At 41.3% G+C, this 14,967-nt stretch overlaps 2 protein-coding genes across 4 annotated transcripts in view; both read right to left on the reverse strand.

The window, feature by feature from the left end:
* LOC130558315 (LIM domain-containing protein 1-like) overlaps positions 1-7,190 on the reverse strand; it is a 32,573-nt gene extending 25,383 nt beyond the window's left edge. For both annotated transcript variants that reach the window (XM_057340668.1, XM_057340667.1), the window contains exon 1: positions 5,730-7,190. In XM_057340668.1, the coding sequence (XP_057196651.1) occupies positions 5,730-6,780 (1,051 nt within the window). In that variant the 5' untranslated portion in view covers positions 6,781-7,190. The remainder of the gene's footprint in view (positions 1-5,729) is intronic.
* A 2,279-nt stretch (positions 7,191-9,469) lies between these two features.
* The window catches only part of lars2 (leucyl-tRNA synthetase 2, mitochondrial), a 98,616-nt gene continuing 93,118 nt past the window's right edge, over positions 9,470-14,967 (reverse strand). Inside the window, exons 20-21 of one of the 2 annotated variants that reach the window (XM_057339875.1) lie at positions 13,949-14,076; positions 9,470-10,536 (exon numbers count right to left, since the gene is read on the reverse strand). In XM_057339875.1, coding sequence (XP_057195858.1) covers positions 10,357-10,536; positions 13,949-14,076 — 308 coding nt within the window. In that variant the 3' untranslated portion in view covers positions 9,470-10,356. The remainder of the gene's footprint in view (positions 10,537-13,948; positions 14,077-14,967) is intronic. The other variant, XM_057339874.1, reaches the window with a different exon arrangement.

A 14,967-nucleotide genomic window follows, 5' to 3' on the forward strand; every position in this document is an offset into this window, starting at 1 on the left:
ATGGAGATGCAGATTTCATTTTCCAACAGGACTTGGCACCTGCACACAGTGCCAAAGCTACCAGTACCTGGTTTAAGGACCATGGTATCCCTGTTCTTAATTGGCCAGCAAACTCGCCTGACCTTAACCCCATAGAAAATCTATGGGGTATTGTGAAGAGGAAGATGCGATATGCCAGACCCAACAATGCAGAAGAGCTGAAGGCCACTATCAGAGCAACCTGGCCTCTCATAACACCTGAGCAGTGCCACAGACTGATCGACTCCATGCCACGCCGCATTGCTGCAGTAATTCAGGCAAAAGGAGCCCCAACTAAGTATTGAGTGCTGTACATGCTCATACTTTTCATGTTCATACTTTTCAGTTGGCCAAGATTTCTAAAAATCCTTTCTTTGTATTGGTCTTAAGTAATATTCTAATTTTCTGAGATACTGAATTTGGGATTTTCATTAGTTGTCAGTTATAATCATCAAATTAAAAGAAATAAACATTTGAAATATATCAGTCTGTGTGTAATGAATGAATATAATATACAAGTTTCACTTTTCGAATGGAATTAGTGAAATCAACTTTTTGATGATATTCTAATTATATGACCAGCACCTGTAAAAGATGCCTCCCAACAGAATCTGTATCTTCCAGTTCAACCTCTCCACCACCATGGTCCAGACCAAATAGGTTTTAAAGGATGTCAGCGACAAGATTGTAGACCTGCACAAACCTTGACTAGGCTACAGACAGAAGCTTGGTGAGAAGGAGACAACTGTTGGTGTGATTATTTGGAAATAGAAGATATACAAAATAACTATCAAATGCCCTTGTTCTGGAGCTCCCTGCAAGATTTCCCCAATGGGGTAAAGATGATCATGAGAAATGTTAAAAGATCAGCCCAGAACTACACGGAAGAAGCCTGTTAATGATTTCAAGACAGTTGGGAACACAGTTAGCAAGCAAAACATTGGTAACACGCTATGCCACAATAGACTGAAATCCTGAAGCACCCGCAAGGTCCTCCTGCCCAAGAAGGCCCGCCTGGCTCATCTTAAGTTTGACAATGAACATAAAAATGATTCAGAAAAGGCTTTGGCGAAAGTGCTGGAACTGCTGTGAGACCAAAATGGACTCCTGTGTTTGGAGGGAGAGAAATGCTGACTATGATCCCAAGAACATCATTTCTACAGAGAAGCACAGTGTTGGAAACATTTTGCTTTAGGGCTTTTTCTCTGCTACAGGTATACAGGATGACTTCACCGCTTTGAGGGGCTGAGGGACGGGCCCATGTACCGTAAAATCTTGGACGAGAACCTCCTCCCCTTAACTAGGTCACTGAAGATGGGTCATGGATGAGCCTTTAACATGACAAAGACGCAAAACATATTGCCAAGACAACCAAAGAGTGGCTTAAGGAGAAGCACATTAAATGTCCTAGCCAGTCTCTAGACCCTAGTCCTATAGAACCTCTGTGAAGGAGGTAGGGCTGCAACAACTAATCGATGAAATCGATAATAATCGATAATGAAATTCGTTGTCAACGAATTTCATTATCGATTAGTTGGTCTGTGACGTCACTTGCGAGCTGCGCAGTTACAAATCAAGCGCGTCTTCTTACCTTTTAAAATTACTGTTTTAGATGCGTCTCTCCGTGCAGCATGAGCTGTGCAGTTTTAAATGTCACATGTGGTTCTCCGTGGATGCGTCTCTTCGTGCAGCGTGAGATGCGCAATTTTAAAGTCACACGTGTCTCTCCGTGCTGCACGAGGTGCGCAGTTTGAAAGTCAGACGTGTCTCTCCGTGGATGCGTCTCCGTGTGGCACAAGTTGCGCAGTTTTAAAGTCAGACGTGTCTCTCGGTGCATGCTTCTCTCTGTGCAGCGCGAGGTGCGCAGTTTGAAAGTCACACGTGTCTCTCCGTGCATGCATCTCCCAGTGCAGCGCAAGGTGCGCAGTTTGAAAGTCACACGTGTCTTTCCGTGCAGCGCGAGGTGCGCAGTTTTAAAGTCACACGTGTCTCTCCGTGCAGCACGAGGTACGCAGTTTTAAAGTCAGACGTGTCTCTCCGTGCAGCACGAGGTACGCAGTTATAAAGTCACACGTGTCTCTCCGTGGATGCGTCTCTCCGTGCAGCGCAAGGTGCGCAGTTTTAAAGTCCGACGTGTTCTGCATGCATCTCTTCAAGCTGCGCAGTTTTAAAGTTTAAAGGGAGAGGTGTTTTAAATGACAAAATTAAAGATTATATTAGTAAAACCCAATTTGTGGCGTTTGCACTTTGCAAAGTACATATTAGGCTAAATACCCTGATTTGGTGGTTTATTTAGTTCAGAGGTGGGTAACGAAATACATTTACTTGAGTACTGTACTTAAGTACACTTTTTGAGTATTTGTACTTAAGTATTACTTTTTCTGTTTACTTTTTACTGTACTTCACTACATTTGAATGACAAATATCTCACTTTTCATGGCACAAAAAAATGATTTCCTTGGCCGACCCTCCCCTCGCTCCCACATTTGGGAGAGACTATTGTCAGTTGCTTCTAATATGACACACTGAATCAACTCACCAGGTGTGTTAATTATGGAGACATTCACAACATTTTGGGAGAAGGCTAATGAGTTCAGTTGTGTATACTTTTCCCATATCGGATTTACTTATTATAAGCAAAAGATGTAATTACATTTTATCCGATTAATCGAAAAAATAATCGCCTCCAACTAATTGATTATCAAAATAATCGTTAGTTGCAGCCGTAGAAGGAGGCTAAAACTCCAATTTGCTGAGCGACAGCCAAGAAACCTTAAAGATTGACAGAGGAGTGGACTAAATGTATCCGGACACATGTGCAAACCTGGTGACCAACTATCAGAAATGTCTGACCTCTGTGCTTGCCAACAAGGGTTTCTCCACAAAGTACAAAGTTATGTTTTGCTTGGGGATCAAATACTTATTTCACTGACTGAAATGCAAATCAATTTATAACCTTTATATAACATTTTTTTCCCCTGATTTTTTTTAATATTCTGTGTCTATCAGTTAAAATAAACCCACCATAAAAATTATAGACCCTTCATTTGTTTGTAAGTAGGCAAACTTACAAAATCAGCAGGGGATCAAATACTTATTTCCCTCACTGTAATAAATGTTTTTTTTTCTTGGAAAACATCGGTAAATATTGGTTTATCATATATTTAAGGTTTACGCTTTTACCTGTCAATAATACAACCGCCAAATACTTGTAAATTGATCAGGTGTGAATTGAAGCCACCATTAAAATGCTATCGGTCATAGAAATGCTTCTAGTCTGTTTTTTTCTCACTTGCAAGTAGGGATGTAACGATTCACTCAGCTCACGATGCGATGCGAGTCACGATTCTGATCTCACGATGCGATTTATTCACGATTTACTCACGATTTATTTTAAAAATGAGTTGAAACAAATTAGAAATGAACAACTTCCCTTGCATTATTTCTTAAATGCTTCACGTTTCTTTGTATAATAAAATAATGTTTTATTTCAAATAACAAAACTAAACTGCAATTTTATAACAAATTAATAATAGAAAAAGTCTCTTTAATATAAACAAACTAATACTGTATGTGCTTTTCTTGGATTTTTTTGCATTTAAGAAATATCAGCATCCACGTTTAGATTTGCAGTGAAAATAGCGGCCCCTGCTGTTCAAAAAATGTATCGCGATTCAGTTCAAGCCTCAACCGATTTGAATCGTTGCTCATTACAACCGATTTTCAACCGGCTCACGGTGAATCGTTACATCCCTACTTACAAGATTACAATAAAATTTTACTTATATGTTAATGAAATTTTGGTAGACTGGTTTTCACACTGAGATTATCATAACTAATATTAAATTGTACTGCAGGTTATTTTTATGGTATATGCTTTAGTTTTTATTGTGTTGTGGTGGTACATTTTACAAGTATTACAATGCTTTAGTTACAATAAATACACTAAAATATGTAATATGCAGGCACTAAAGCTCCCCCTAGTGTCTTCTATAGAGATGTGCAATAATTGCGATGATCTCAAACCATCGTGATGAAGCCAAACAATCCCGATGAGACGATTATTTAATAATCGTGACAGCCCTAATGAGAACAGCAAGTGCAGATGGCAGTGGCCACTGTGAACAATTCCACGCTGCTACCCTAATTCACAACTAGCGTAATATTGCCTGGTTTCACATACAAGGCTTAAGACTAGTCCCAGACTACAATGAAAGTAAAGACTAACTGAAAATAAATTGCCCTGACATATCTTAAAATATGTCATTGCTATCGTATTGTCAATTTTCTCAAGATGCACACCAGTAATATTTTTATCTAATGCTGTGTTCACACAAAACGAGAACAATTGCGTTCCACGCTCTTTATTACTCGCAGGAAAACTTCGTTATTTTCGCGTGATGCGAAAAACATCACACGACGGGGAGTGTCTTCACACGTCCGGACCAGTCAATCAGTAGGTGTCAATGAGCTCTCCGTGCGAATTTCTCGCTCAAGTTGAAATTTTTCAACTTGCACGGAAGAAGCAATTTGGCGCGCTTTCGAGTTTGCATCTATTCACGTCTTTGCATTGACTTTGTATGTAACTAACTCACGCAAATCATGTTTGGTGTGAACCCAATGTAAGGCATTTCAATAAAAGAGACTAAGGCAATGTCCTGGCTTAAGCTAAGCCTTGTCTGTGAAACTGGGCCTATGTGTAGATATTACTCATACTCCTCTCCAATTAGTACAGATTTAATTGTGATTCATTTTGCAGACATGATTGTTTTTCAAACTTAGAATGCAACATCATTATATACGTACACTATCAAGTAAACAAGCAACAACAAATGTCAACATTTGACAGCATTTTCTGTTAGCCAGCTAAGCCAGCATGCTGAACTAGTTTAGAAACACATGCTCGTAAATAGGTCCTAAAGTGATTCTGTTGATGTTTTCATGCTTAGTGCTTCCTCCCTCAACTGTATTTTTGTCGTTTGTTTTCTTACATGCATAGACCACCCATGTTGTCCTCCAGTTTTGTTTTATTAGTAGTCCACTTAAGAGCCACTGTGTTACTGTTAGCCAGGTTATTTGGCATGGTTAACACAAATGAAACAAGGTTGTGATGGATAAAGGTACTGTGTATTCAGATGGGTGCACTCACTGTTATCTTGCTTGGATCTTTGGATTTTACCAACAACATTCAGACAACAGGCTTGACAATAGGCACCTGTTATATAGCCTTGCAGATCTTTTAGTTTGCAGGTCTGAAGTAAAGCCAAATGGAAGTGAGTATAGATTGCTTTAACAATTCAAGCATTAAAATAAAAACGTTAGACATCAAAAGAGCATTAGTCAAAAAAGTTAATCTCCCATACATTCCCCCAGATCTTATTGAGCATAATGCAATAATAAAAATGCAACTAACAGTGCCCTTAGTGATTTAGCTAAAGTGATGACAAAAACAAATCAACCACAGATGAGAATGCTGGCCTAGAAATAGCTTCTGGAAAGGAAAAGTCTGGGAAGTCACAAGAAGCAGGGATCTATATAGTTCTTTCACACACTCACATACAGTTCACTGTGGCAAGAGTCAAACACACATACAGAGAGAAGGTCAAATGGAAACAGTCAGAGGGTTTTTCAATCAGCAAGCTGTTAAATACAGTTTCCAGATGTGAAAAAAAAATAGAAAAACACACTGGCAGTGATCACATTGTGCTTACCAAAGTGCTCAGCATTTGGCAGAACGTCCATCTCCTTTTCCAGGCGTTCAGTCAGAGCTTCTAATTTTATTTCAGCCACAGATGGCCCCTGATCTGCTTGTACATGGAGGCTCTGGCATGGCAGTTTGAGTGCCCGAGAGGGGCTAGAGCAGTCATCAAGGGCAGACACTACAGGAGAAGACGACGTGGGAGCAATGTTCTTGAGTTGGGGTGTCTCAGCTTGCTTCCCCACAGGGAACAGTGAAGGTGGGGTCACCTGGGCAGGTGAGGGTGTTGACATGCCAGTGTTATGGGGTACCCCATTCTGAGTCGGTCCACTGGCAGACCACTGAGCAGAGACGGGCTGGCAATGACCAGGGCTGGTTTGTTGAGGCTGATTATGTGTGTCTCCTGGAGCCCTGTAGGTTCCCGTGGGTGACTGGGAAAGAGACTTTACAGATTTGGCAAAGGATTGAGGATTCAGAGTCACTGAACTGCTGGCAGGAGGGGATGATGGAGTCTGAGAAGTGTTACCAGCCTTCCATGTGCCAGGAGGGCTGGTAGAGGCGGCTGCCCGAGCTGACACTGGTATTGGGTTATAAGCATTCCCAGTCTCCTTAGTGTCATAACTGTTCACATAACCCCTCGTGCTGGCTCCATCATGTAGACTGACCGGATTATGTTTCTGTCCTTCATGAAAGATATATGGATTCACACTGGCATTGACAGTCATGGGTCCAGACATGATGGGTGGTTTGGCTGCTGCTTCACTGACACTGCCCTGTCTAAAACTAACGTTACTGATGGGTGGTCTGTCTTTGGTGTTTTCCGACACTTTCGCATGACTTCCATTGAGCCTTGCTGCCAAACTGTTCTTTGCCATCTCCTCTTGCTGCTTTTGCATGTGTATTTTAGCCATTTTAGAGGCAAAAACTTTCCTGGTTTCCTCGAAATCGGGGTTATTTTCCGCATCTCTCCTCACGCGAAACAAGCCGTCCCTCGACGCTTCATACATGTTTAAATCCTCGATGAATTTACTCGCCTCAAGTCCCAAATCATCGTATTTATCCATGTTTGCAACAGGAACCAAGTTAACAAAAAATCCCAGAATAAATGTTTTAAAACGTCTTCTTCATCAGAACTAAAGTCGGATAAAACATGCCAGAGTGCAAACTGTTCTTCTCAACTCTTATTCGTTGCTTTCACAGGTGAAAATCACTCAAAACCCGACCGAAGAGTATACGTTTCCACAGTGTAAACATAACACGGTACAGATTTAATCCACTAAAAGAGCCAAAGCCCAAAAATACTCCGCCTGACCGAACAAAATGTAAATTCGAGTTAAACGAAATCTAAAAACTTCTCAACAGAACGAGAGCGAGTTAAAACTACTACTTCAACAAACTCTTTCCTCAGCAGTCAGCACTGACGAAGCGCGCGACTCCCGCCTCTGTGATACTCACGCTCGCGCGCACTCCCGCTATGAATGAAGAAGCGCGAGACGGACGAGTGCTCGCGACCAGCTGTGCACTTGCACTCACGAGTTCGCGGAAAACGACACAAGCGACCGCTTGACAAATAATAATAACCAAGATAAGTCTCTTTGAGGTTAGTGTAGGCTATTTGAATATTCGAGGACTATAGCCTACTGCCACGTGGTTGAGATTTCATTTCACACAATGCAAGTATCGAACGGGTATCTATAACACATATGGCAATAATCAAACATTGTATACATACAGGCTATTTGACAGCTTTAATTTAAACTGAGATGGGAACTTGTTGATCAGCCCCAACCAGAGTTGTTCTGTTGTGAAACCCCAAAACATAAGCAAATCATTATAATATTTCTCTTTCACAACAACATATTCAGGAGCCGAAGAGTGACACGCTTTTCCCACTGCTTCTTTGTGGTAAATTACACAACAGCTATGACAAAAAAGTAATGACATGCAGAAATCATACCCATGTGGAATAACCTTCATGTAAGGTCATCACTTTTGAGGAATGCGGGAATTAGTGAGTTCTATTAGTGAATTCTATTAGTGAGTCACTCACGCAAGGCTTTCATAAGGGACAGTGGAGGGGATCGCTTTCATGACTGAATTATGTGTGGTCACTGAGTAGCATGGCAAAGAACATACTCAAACAATAGATGTACTGTGATCTAGGATTTAGTGTCTCTGCAGGATCAACAGCCTTAAAGGGAGGCTACTTTTGTGCCAGTTCTAAACATTGTTCACTGAAGTGCTTAGAAACAAAATCTACAGCTTTCGGGTAAGGTCAAGCACTCAACTCATACAGCAACAGTCCATTGGCATTTAGTGAGGCGTCAAGTCATTGCAGTTTATGTCATTGGGTTGGGCTGTCAAGACATTAAATGGGTCAGCATTACACCCATGCTGCAAACAGAACTACCGTATATTTTTGTTTAGCCCAATACACTACATAAATTAATGCAGATTCTTGGAATCCACTATTAGTACCATTTGGAAAAAAGTATTATTTACATAGTTATAATTGCTGACTACCATAGTAGGAGAAATACTTTATTTTTTGTTCTGTTGAACACAAGAGATATGATAAACAATGTTTTATAAAACGGTCAGTTCTGGTCCTTGATTCCGATTGGCTGAGCTGAGTTCTAAGCCATTATAAAATACCCCAAACAGCATTCTTACATACCTTAAATATATATATTTTTAATGAAACCTTGCTACGCATATGGAATAACCATTTCACAAAAGCAATAAGCTCCGCAAAGCATTGGGTTTACAGTGCATTTTATATCAGCTAAAGGGGTTTAAGGCACTTCGCTTCGCGTCTGCCTCAACGCCCTCATCTGTTATAAATTTATACAGATTTGAAACAACTAGAGAGTGAGAAATTCATGACAGAATTTTCATTTTGGGGTCAACTATCCCTTTAAGTTGCATTTGTTTTTGGCTCAAAAGTGATTAGTGCTGTTATGAAGCCTCTAATCATGGTGTTAATGATAAATTCATGAATCACATTCTACTCACCCCCACACACATGCTTAAAATTGTTGTGTTCACACAAATATTGCAGTACTGACTGACATAATATCTTATTTCCACAAACACCAACTAAAAATGTAGCCTAACTTAAAGGGGGGGTAACCAATTTTTCAGAATTACGCTTTAGACAACTGAGTCGGGCCGAGTACCAAAACAACATTGCCGCCAATCAGCAGTAAGGTGCACAGTGCACAGGATGGACATTAGCCGAGCTGAGCGCTGACGAAAGCGACAGATGGGGGTAGGGGTGTGTTTGTTTTGGTAATTTGAACATCAACAACGGCTAAGAGAAATCGGACACCCCGCCTTTAAGATGCTTGATTTTTGAACCCAAGAATGCACCATTAAAGGGATACTTCACCCAAAAATTAAAATTCTGTCATCCTTTACTCACCTTCGAGTTGTACCAAATCTGTATCAATTTCTTTGTTCTGATAAACACAGAGAAAGATAATCGGAAGAAAGCTTATAACCAAACAGATCTTGCCCCCCATTGACTCCGATAGTAGGAAAAATTATTTTATCGTTTTTTGTTGTTCTGTTGAATGCAAATGAAGACATTTTGAAGAATGTAGGACAGCAAACAGTTCTGGGACACTTTTGACTACCATTGCATTTTTTCCTACTATGGTAGTCAATGGGGGGCAAAATCTGTCTGGTTATAAACATTCTTCCAAATATATTTTTCTGTGTTCATCAGAACAAAGAAATTTATAGAGATTTGCAACAACTCGAAGATGAGTAAATGATGACAGAATTTTCCTTTTGGGTGAAGTATCCCTTTAAACCGCCATACACTTTACATTAAATTTACCTTTATGCTTTTTGCAGTTACACTTATCCAACAGTGCTTTCAGGTTCACAGTGGTGCATGTGCTCCCTGGGTAACAAACCCACAACCTTTGCACTGCTAACACAGTATGTGAACACTTCATTGTAAGTACACAACATGAAGTAGTGTGTAGGTTCTCTAACCTGGGTGCTTAGCTATTTATTTTTGGACAACACAACCACTATTTAGCCGAATAGTACACTTATACAGTAGTTTATTTTGCTAGCTGATATAGTGACATACATTCATAAAGGATAGAGTGAGTCACCTAAATGAAGGTTTGATGAGGTCAGATGTAATATAAGACCCAGCAGGAACCTGACTGTTGTCTGAAAGCACAGCATGGTCTACATATCTCCTTTTCAGGCAGCAATGCAGGTCGGTTAGAGGTGTTTTAATGCCAGGCTAAAACCGGGTGTTCAGAAATAGCTCGGTACACAACACTTGACCCTGTTCTGGAATTTGAGGTGACAAGAGCTAAGAGGAGGAGCTGGATGAAATGAGGTGATGAATGATGCTCGGATGGGTATCCCAACAACCTAAAACCAGCTAAAATACTCTTTATTTAACAGCAAAGAGCAGTTGCATTGTCTTTTTCATATTATTAGAAATGATTATAGAAGCAGTCCACAATTTACAGAAAAAATCTAAAACATAAATAATCCAGAACAACATGTCCTTATTTGTTCCCTTTTCAAATGAATCTGTTGTTCTTGGGTGGCTACATGGATATCAGATTCTTTGGTTCATTCTGCTCACAAAACCCCTATTTGTTGTTTCATTCATCCACGAGGAAGTTAATAAGGGCAGTTCTTGGGGAGAGGATAGCCTTCTTAATGATGCGGTCAGATAGAAGGCGAATGCCCAAAGGACTTTCCAGTACCAGTTTCTGAACCTTCTGTGCATCCTGGGCCACCTCACAAGGTACAGAAACACTTCCACACACCTTGTTATTGATCTAGGGGGAACACAGAAAGAAGAGTGAACACAGCTGAAATGTTCAATACAATTTTTTTTTAAATATCAAAACAACCATTTCTACCTGTTAAACATGTTAAATAAACCTGCAATCCATAACTTTTTGGTTACAAATAAACAACACGTCTTCTCACATTACCCTAATACACAATGGTAAGCTTATAATAATGAATTATAATTTGAGGGTGAGATTTCAGTCGGGTCTGAATTGTGCAAAACAAGGACTTTTTTTCCCATTCAGAACTGTTTTTAATGCAAGTTGCTAAAGCTTTCTGAATGGTTTTAACTTTGTTGGTTGTTTGATTTTGGTGGTGGCTTACTGGCCATACACAAAAGGCCCACCACCAAGTCTCTGTAATATTCTGGGGCCGGATTCGCAAAACTGTTCTTAAGACAAAATATAAGATTGTTCTTAAGATAGGAAGTTTGTAAGTGTGATTCTCAAACATTTCTTAAAAAGTTCTCAAATATTTTCAAATATTTTAAGAACATCTTAATTTCTGTCGTAAGAATAAAATGATATGCTTTATCAATGAGTTCTCAAATATTTTAAAGTATTTTAAAAACATCTTAATTTCTGTCGTAAGAATAAAATGATATGCTTTATCAATGATTACACTTGCTTGCTCATGTGGTAACTGTATTTGTTTATTTATACAATAAACTTTATGTGTGTAACAAGCACCTCACATTCTTATATCCTATATATTTTAGCATGTGATGTGTTAAACAGCATTTACGATAGCATGTTAGCTAAAATGTTAGCAACCATTAAAAAATGATACTTTGGTGTCGCCCTTCAAAAATAGTTTTTGTGTGTGTGTGTGCCGCAGGGGAATCAAAAGTTTATCGCTATGGATTAGCTGTCCCTTTAGTCTTTAAAGCTGTAGTTATAGTGTTTCAGAGAAGGCCAAACAAACCCTTGTATCCATTGAGGGTAGATACTTTGCTTCTGCATCTGTCGGTAGTTGTGTGTTTTTTTGTGCGAAACTGTTAACATCTGTCCCATAGCGTCTGCGTCCAGATTGTTGGACCAAACCATGGGAGAAACTCAACCCTATAATTATGACTCCCAAAGTAGTTCATTCACCCCCACAAAGCAGGGGATTCCCCAAAATACTGCAGCTGTGGTAAGCCACCTCACCAGAATGCTGCCAGTTTGAGACTCAGAAAAGAGTGGGTGGAGCAAAGCATTCTGGGTAGCAGAGGCTGAACTCAACCCTGGAGTGCAGTATGTGATTAACAACAAAGCGCAAGAAACATCCAGAGCTCTTGACTTTGATATAGAAGACTCCTGACCACAAATACTCCAATAAAAAACTGTGTAGGAGTTTGTGTACATAAGAAATGAAAGATTATGTTAGTGCTATGCTAGTGGTCTAAACTGGTCCTCGTGCCTCAAGACACATGTACATGCACACACATGCAGAAGCATGAGGGCACACACAAGTCCTTTGCAGTGAGTCGGGCGCACAGAAGATTTAAGCCTGTAATAACTGTTTACCCATCATGAGTAATTCAGAGGCCAAGCGCTTCACACACACACTCCTACAAACACAAATTACAGAGTGTCTATAATGAAATAGAGGCCTTTAGTTAGAGCTACTTTCCCTTTGGTCACTTTCCCAAAAAACATTGTGTGCTGAGCCTGAATATTCTGCAAACAAACACTATGTTTTTTATATAATTTGCAAATTGTAATTTATGGTGTTTGCAAAGACATGACGAGTATTGTTCATCGCTGGGTTATATTAATGATACCTCAATTTGTGTAGCTTGCTGAGGAGAGGTACAATTAGCTTTTCCAAGCTGGCGCTCGCTTCCATCAAGAGGGTGGGGGACCTCCAGGCGTTCTCCGTGTCTCATAGGTGCCTAGAATTCGGGCCCGGTAGGTCTCACGTTATCCTGAGACCCCGGCCAGGCTACGTGCCCAAGGTTCCTACCACTCCCTTTCGGGACCAGGTGGTGAACCTGCAGGCGCTCCCCTCTGGGGAGGAAGACCCAACCTCCAACGAGTTGTGTCCAGTACACGCACTGCGCCTCTACTTGGACCACACGCAAAGCCTTAAAAGCTCTGAGCAGCTCTTTGTCTGTTTTGGGGGACAGCACAAGGGTAGGGCTGTCTCCAAACAGAGATTGGTGCACTGGATCAAAGATGCCATTGCTTTGGCATACCGGTCCCAAGATCACCCGTGCTCGCTTGCAGTGAGAGCCCACTCCACCCAGGGTATGGCCTCCTCGTGGGCACTGGCTCAGGGTGCCTCTCTGGCAGATGTAGTGCTGCGGGTTGGGCTACGCCCAGTACCTTCGCAAGGTTTTACAACCTCCGCGTGGAACCAGTGTCAGCCCGTGTCTTAAACGCTACCGGCGTGTGAGGTTGGCAACTGGGTTGGGCGTATGCCTGCGAAAGCGCTTTCTCCCCTCTACAGGCGAGTCTAGCACGCCATTTTAGCCTCCCTACTTCCCCCCTTAGGGCGAAGTACAGGCATTCCATCCATCACTAAGCATTGGCAATTGTGGCGGAGCGGTCTGTTGTAACCAAGTCCAGTACTGGTAGAGTCGCCCCTGCTCAGGTGGACCCCTATACTCGGACTGTTGCCCCATACGTAGTGACTCCCCTACAGGGTCGTCCCGTATGTTGAATTCCTCACTCTTGGTTCCCCTGTCAGTGAACCTGTGACCTCCCCTCCAGTGGGTTACCCCACCTGGGTTCTGTACCCCCTACTCGGGCTGGCGCATTTTTTAAAGTTGTTCTTCCCACCGGTGAGACCATGTTGGTGTCTCCACGAGAGCAGTGTTTCCCCAGTGTTCCTTACGGCGCCGGGCGGCGTCTCGTTAATAGAGACGAATGCCACCGTCCATGATGGCCGTCGGTACGAGCCTCTCAGGTTATGCTACTAAGTACTGATCCCACTGGAAGATTACGTCTCGCAGTAGCGCTCACTTGTGACTCGCTAGTCTAGTCAGTGTCGCTCTGCTTGAGGTCGTGATACGGCTCAGTGCTGTGGCATGTAAAGATTGGTCCCGAGTCTGTCTCTCAACACAACATCGAGAGACCGACTGAAGGGGAACGTCTCAGTTACGACTGTAACCTCCGTTCCCTGATGGAGGGAACGAGACGTTGTGTCTTCATGCCATGTCCTCTTTACATTTGGGCAGACCCAAACCACCACCTAGAACACCCGAAGCATCATGGTGGCCATTTTTGCATGGGAAAGCACCACTCGCATTTGCTACCAAAACAGTGTACAATTTTACAAAGTTAAAAAACCTGAGAAACTGAGAGCTCTGAATTTCATTCTCTTAAATTGTTTGAAAAGCAGAGACATTGTGTCTGATTTAATAACTTTTTGAGGAGTTTGTGGCAGTAGTTTTTTGTGTGTGAGACATACCCGTACAGAAACCTGAAGCGTGTCAGGGGTTTGAAGGTACTCTGGGTCGACACCAGGCCACGGCTGCTGAAGGACATTTCCCTTCCCAGACTGCACGTTACCTAAAGGATTCCTCACCTGAGACAAACCTGCACATAGAAATGTTAGTTTAACACCATTATACTTAAGACTGATTGATCTAGCACACAAACAGACATCCAATGGTCAAATTCCTACTCTTAAGTTACTGTAAATCTAGAAACCTGTGTATGACCCCAAACAAGGTCTTCAGGAAGGATGTACGTTTCCGCTTGTCCACAGCGTGTACAGTGTGTGTGTTAGACATGTTAACAATACACAACCAATGAAATATCATTAACGTCCAAAATATGCCCAATATTTGATGTGCAACCTATAGCAAAGGTGAAATATTCAAACAGTAGGCCCAAAACAATGACGTTCAGATTCTTCCTCATAGCACCCAAAAGTATTACTACACTTGGAAAATATAACCCAGAATAACATACAGACTACTTTGTGTTTATTATGTTTCTCGAAAAGTTACTTTTGTTTCATGAAAACAACTTTTACACACACACAGATCCTGTGTCTTCTGGTCACCATCTATCAGTTTGTTATCAGAGCGTGAGGATGTGTCCATTTCACATTTCGCCTCAAGAGAGACACACATATACTTTCTGCATGTGTATGTGTGTGACAATAGCGGGATGTGATGGAGTGGACTACAGTGGCAAGTTTCCTTTGTTTTTCCCATAGCTAGCTTTTTCCATGACTCTTCACCCAGCTTACAATTTGTCACTTTCATCCAAAAGGACTTTTTACCAACATAATCGTTGTTGTTCATAAATCATAATCTCTCTACTACTATAGCTTTACTGCAACTACTGTAGTATAACCACTGTTAGTTTGATTATCCAAAAGGGTAGTATCAATAAGATTCTTTGGTTAAAACAGCTGGATCTTGGCCCCTTGAATTCTAAATGGCTTGCTTTCTACATTGTGTTGTGTGTTTGAGTAAA

Source organism: Triplophysa rosa, linkage group LG8 (assembly GCF_024868665.1).
Source record: "Triplophysa rosa linkage group LG8, Trosa_1v2, whole genome shotgun sequence".
NCBI classification, from domain to species: Eukaryota; Metazoa; Chordata; class Actinopteri; order Cypriniformes; family Nemacheilidae; genus Triplophysa; species Triplophysa rosa.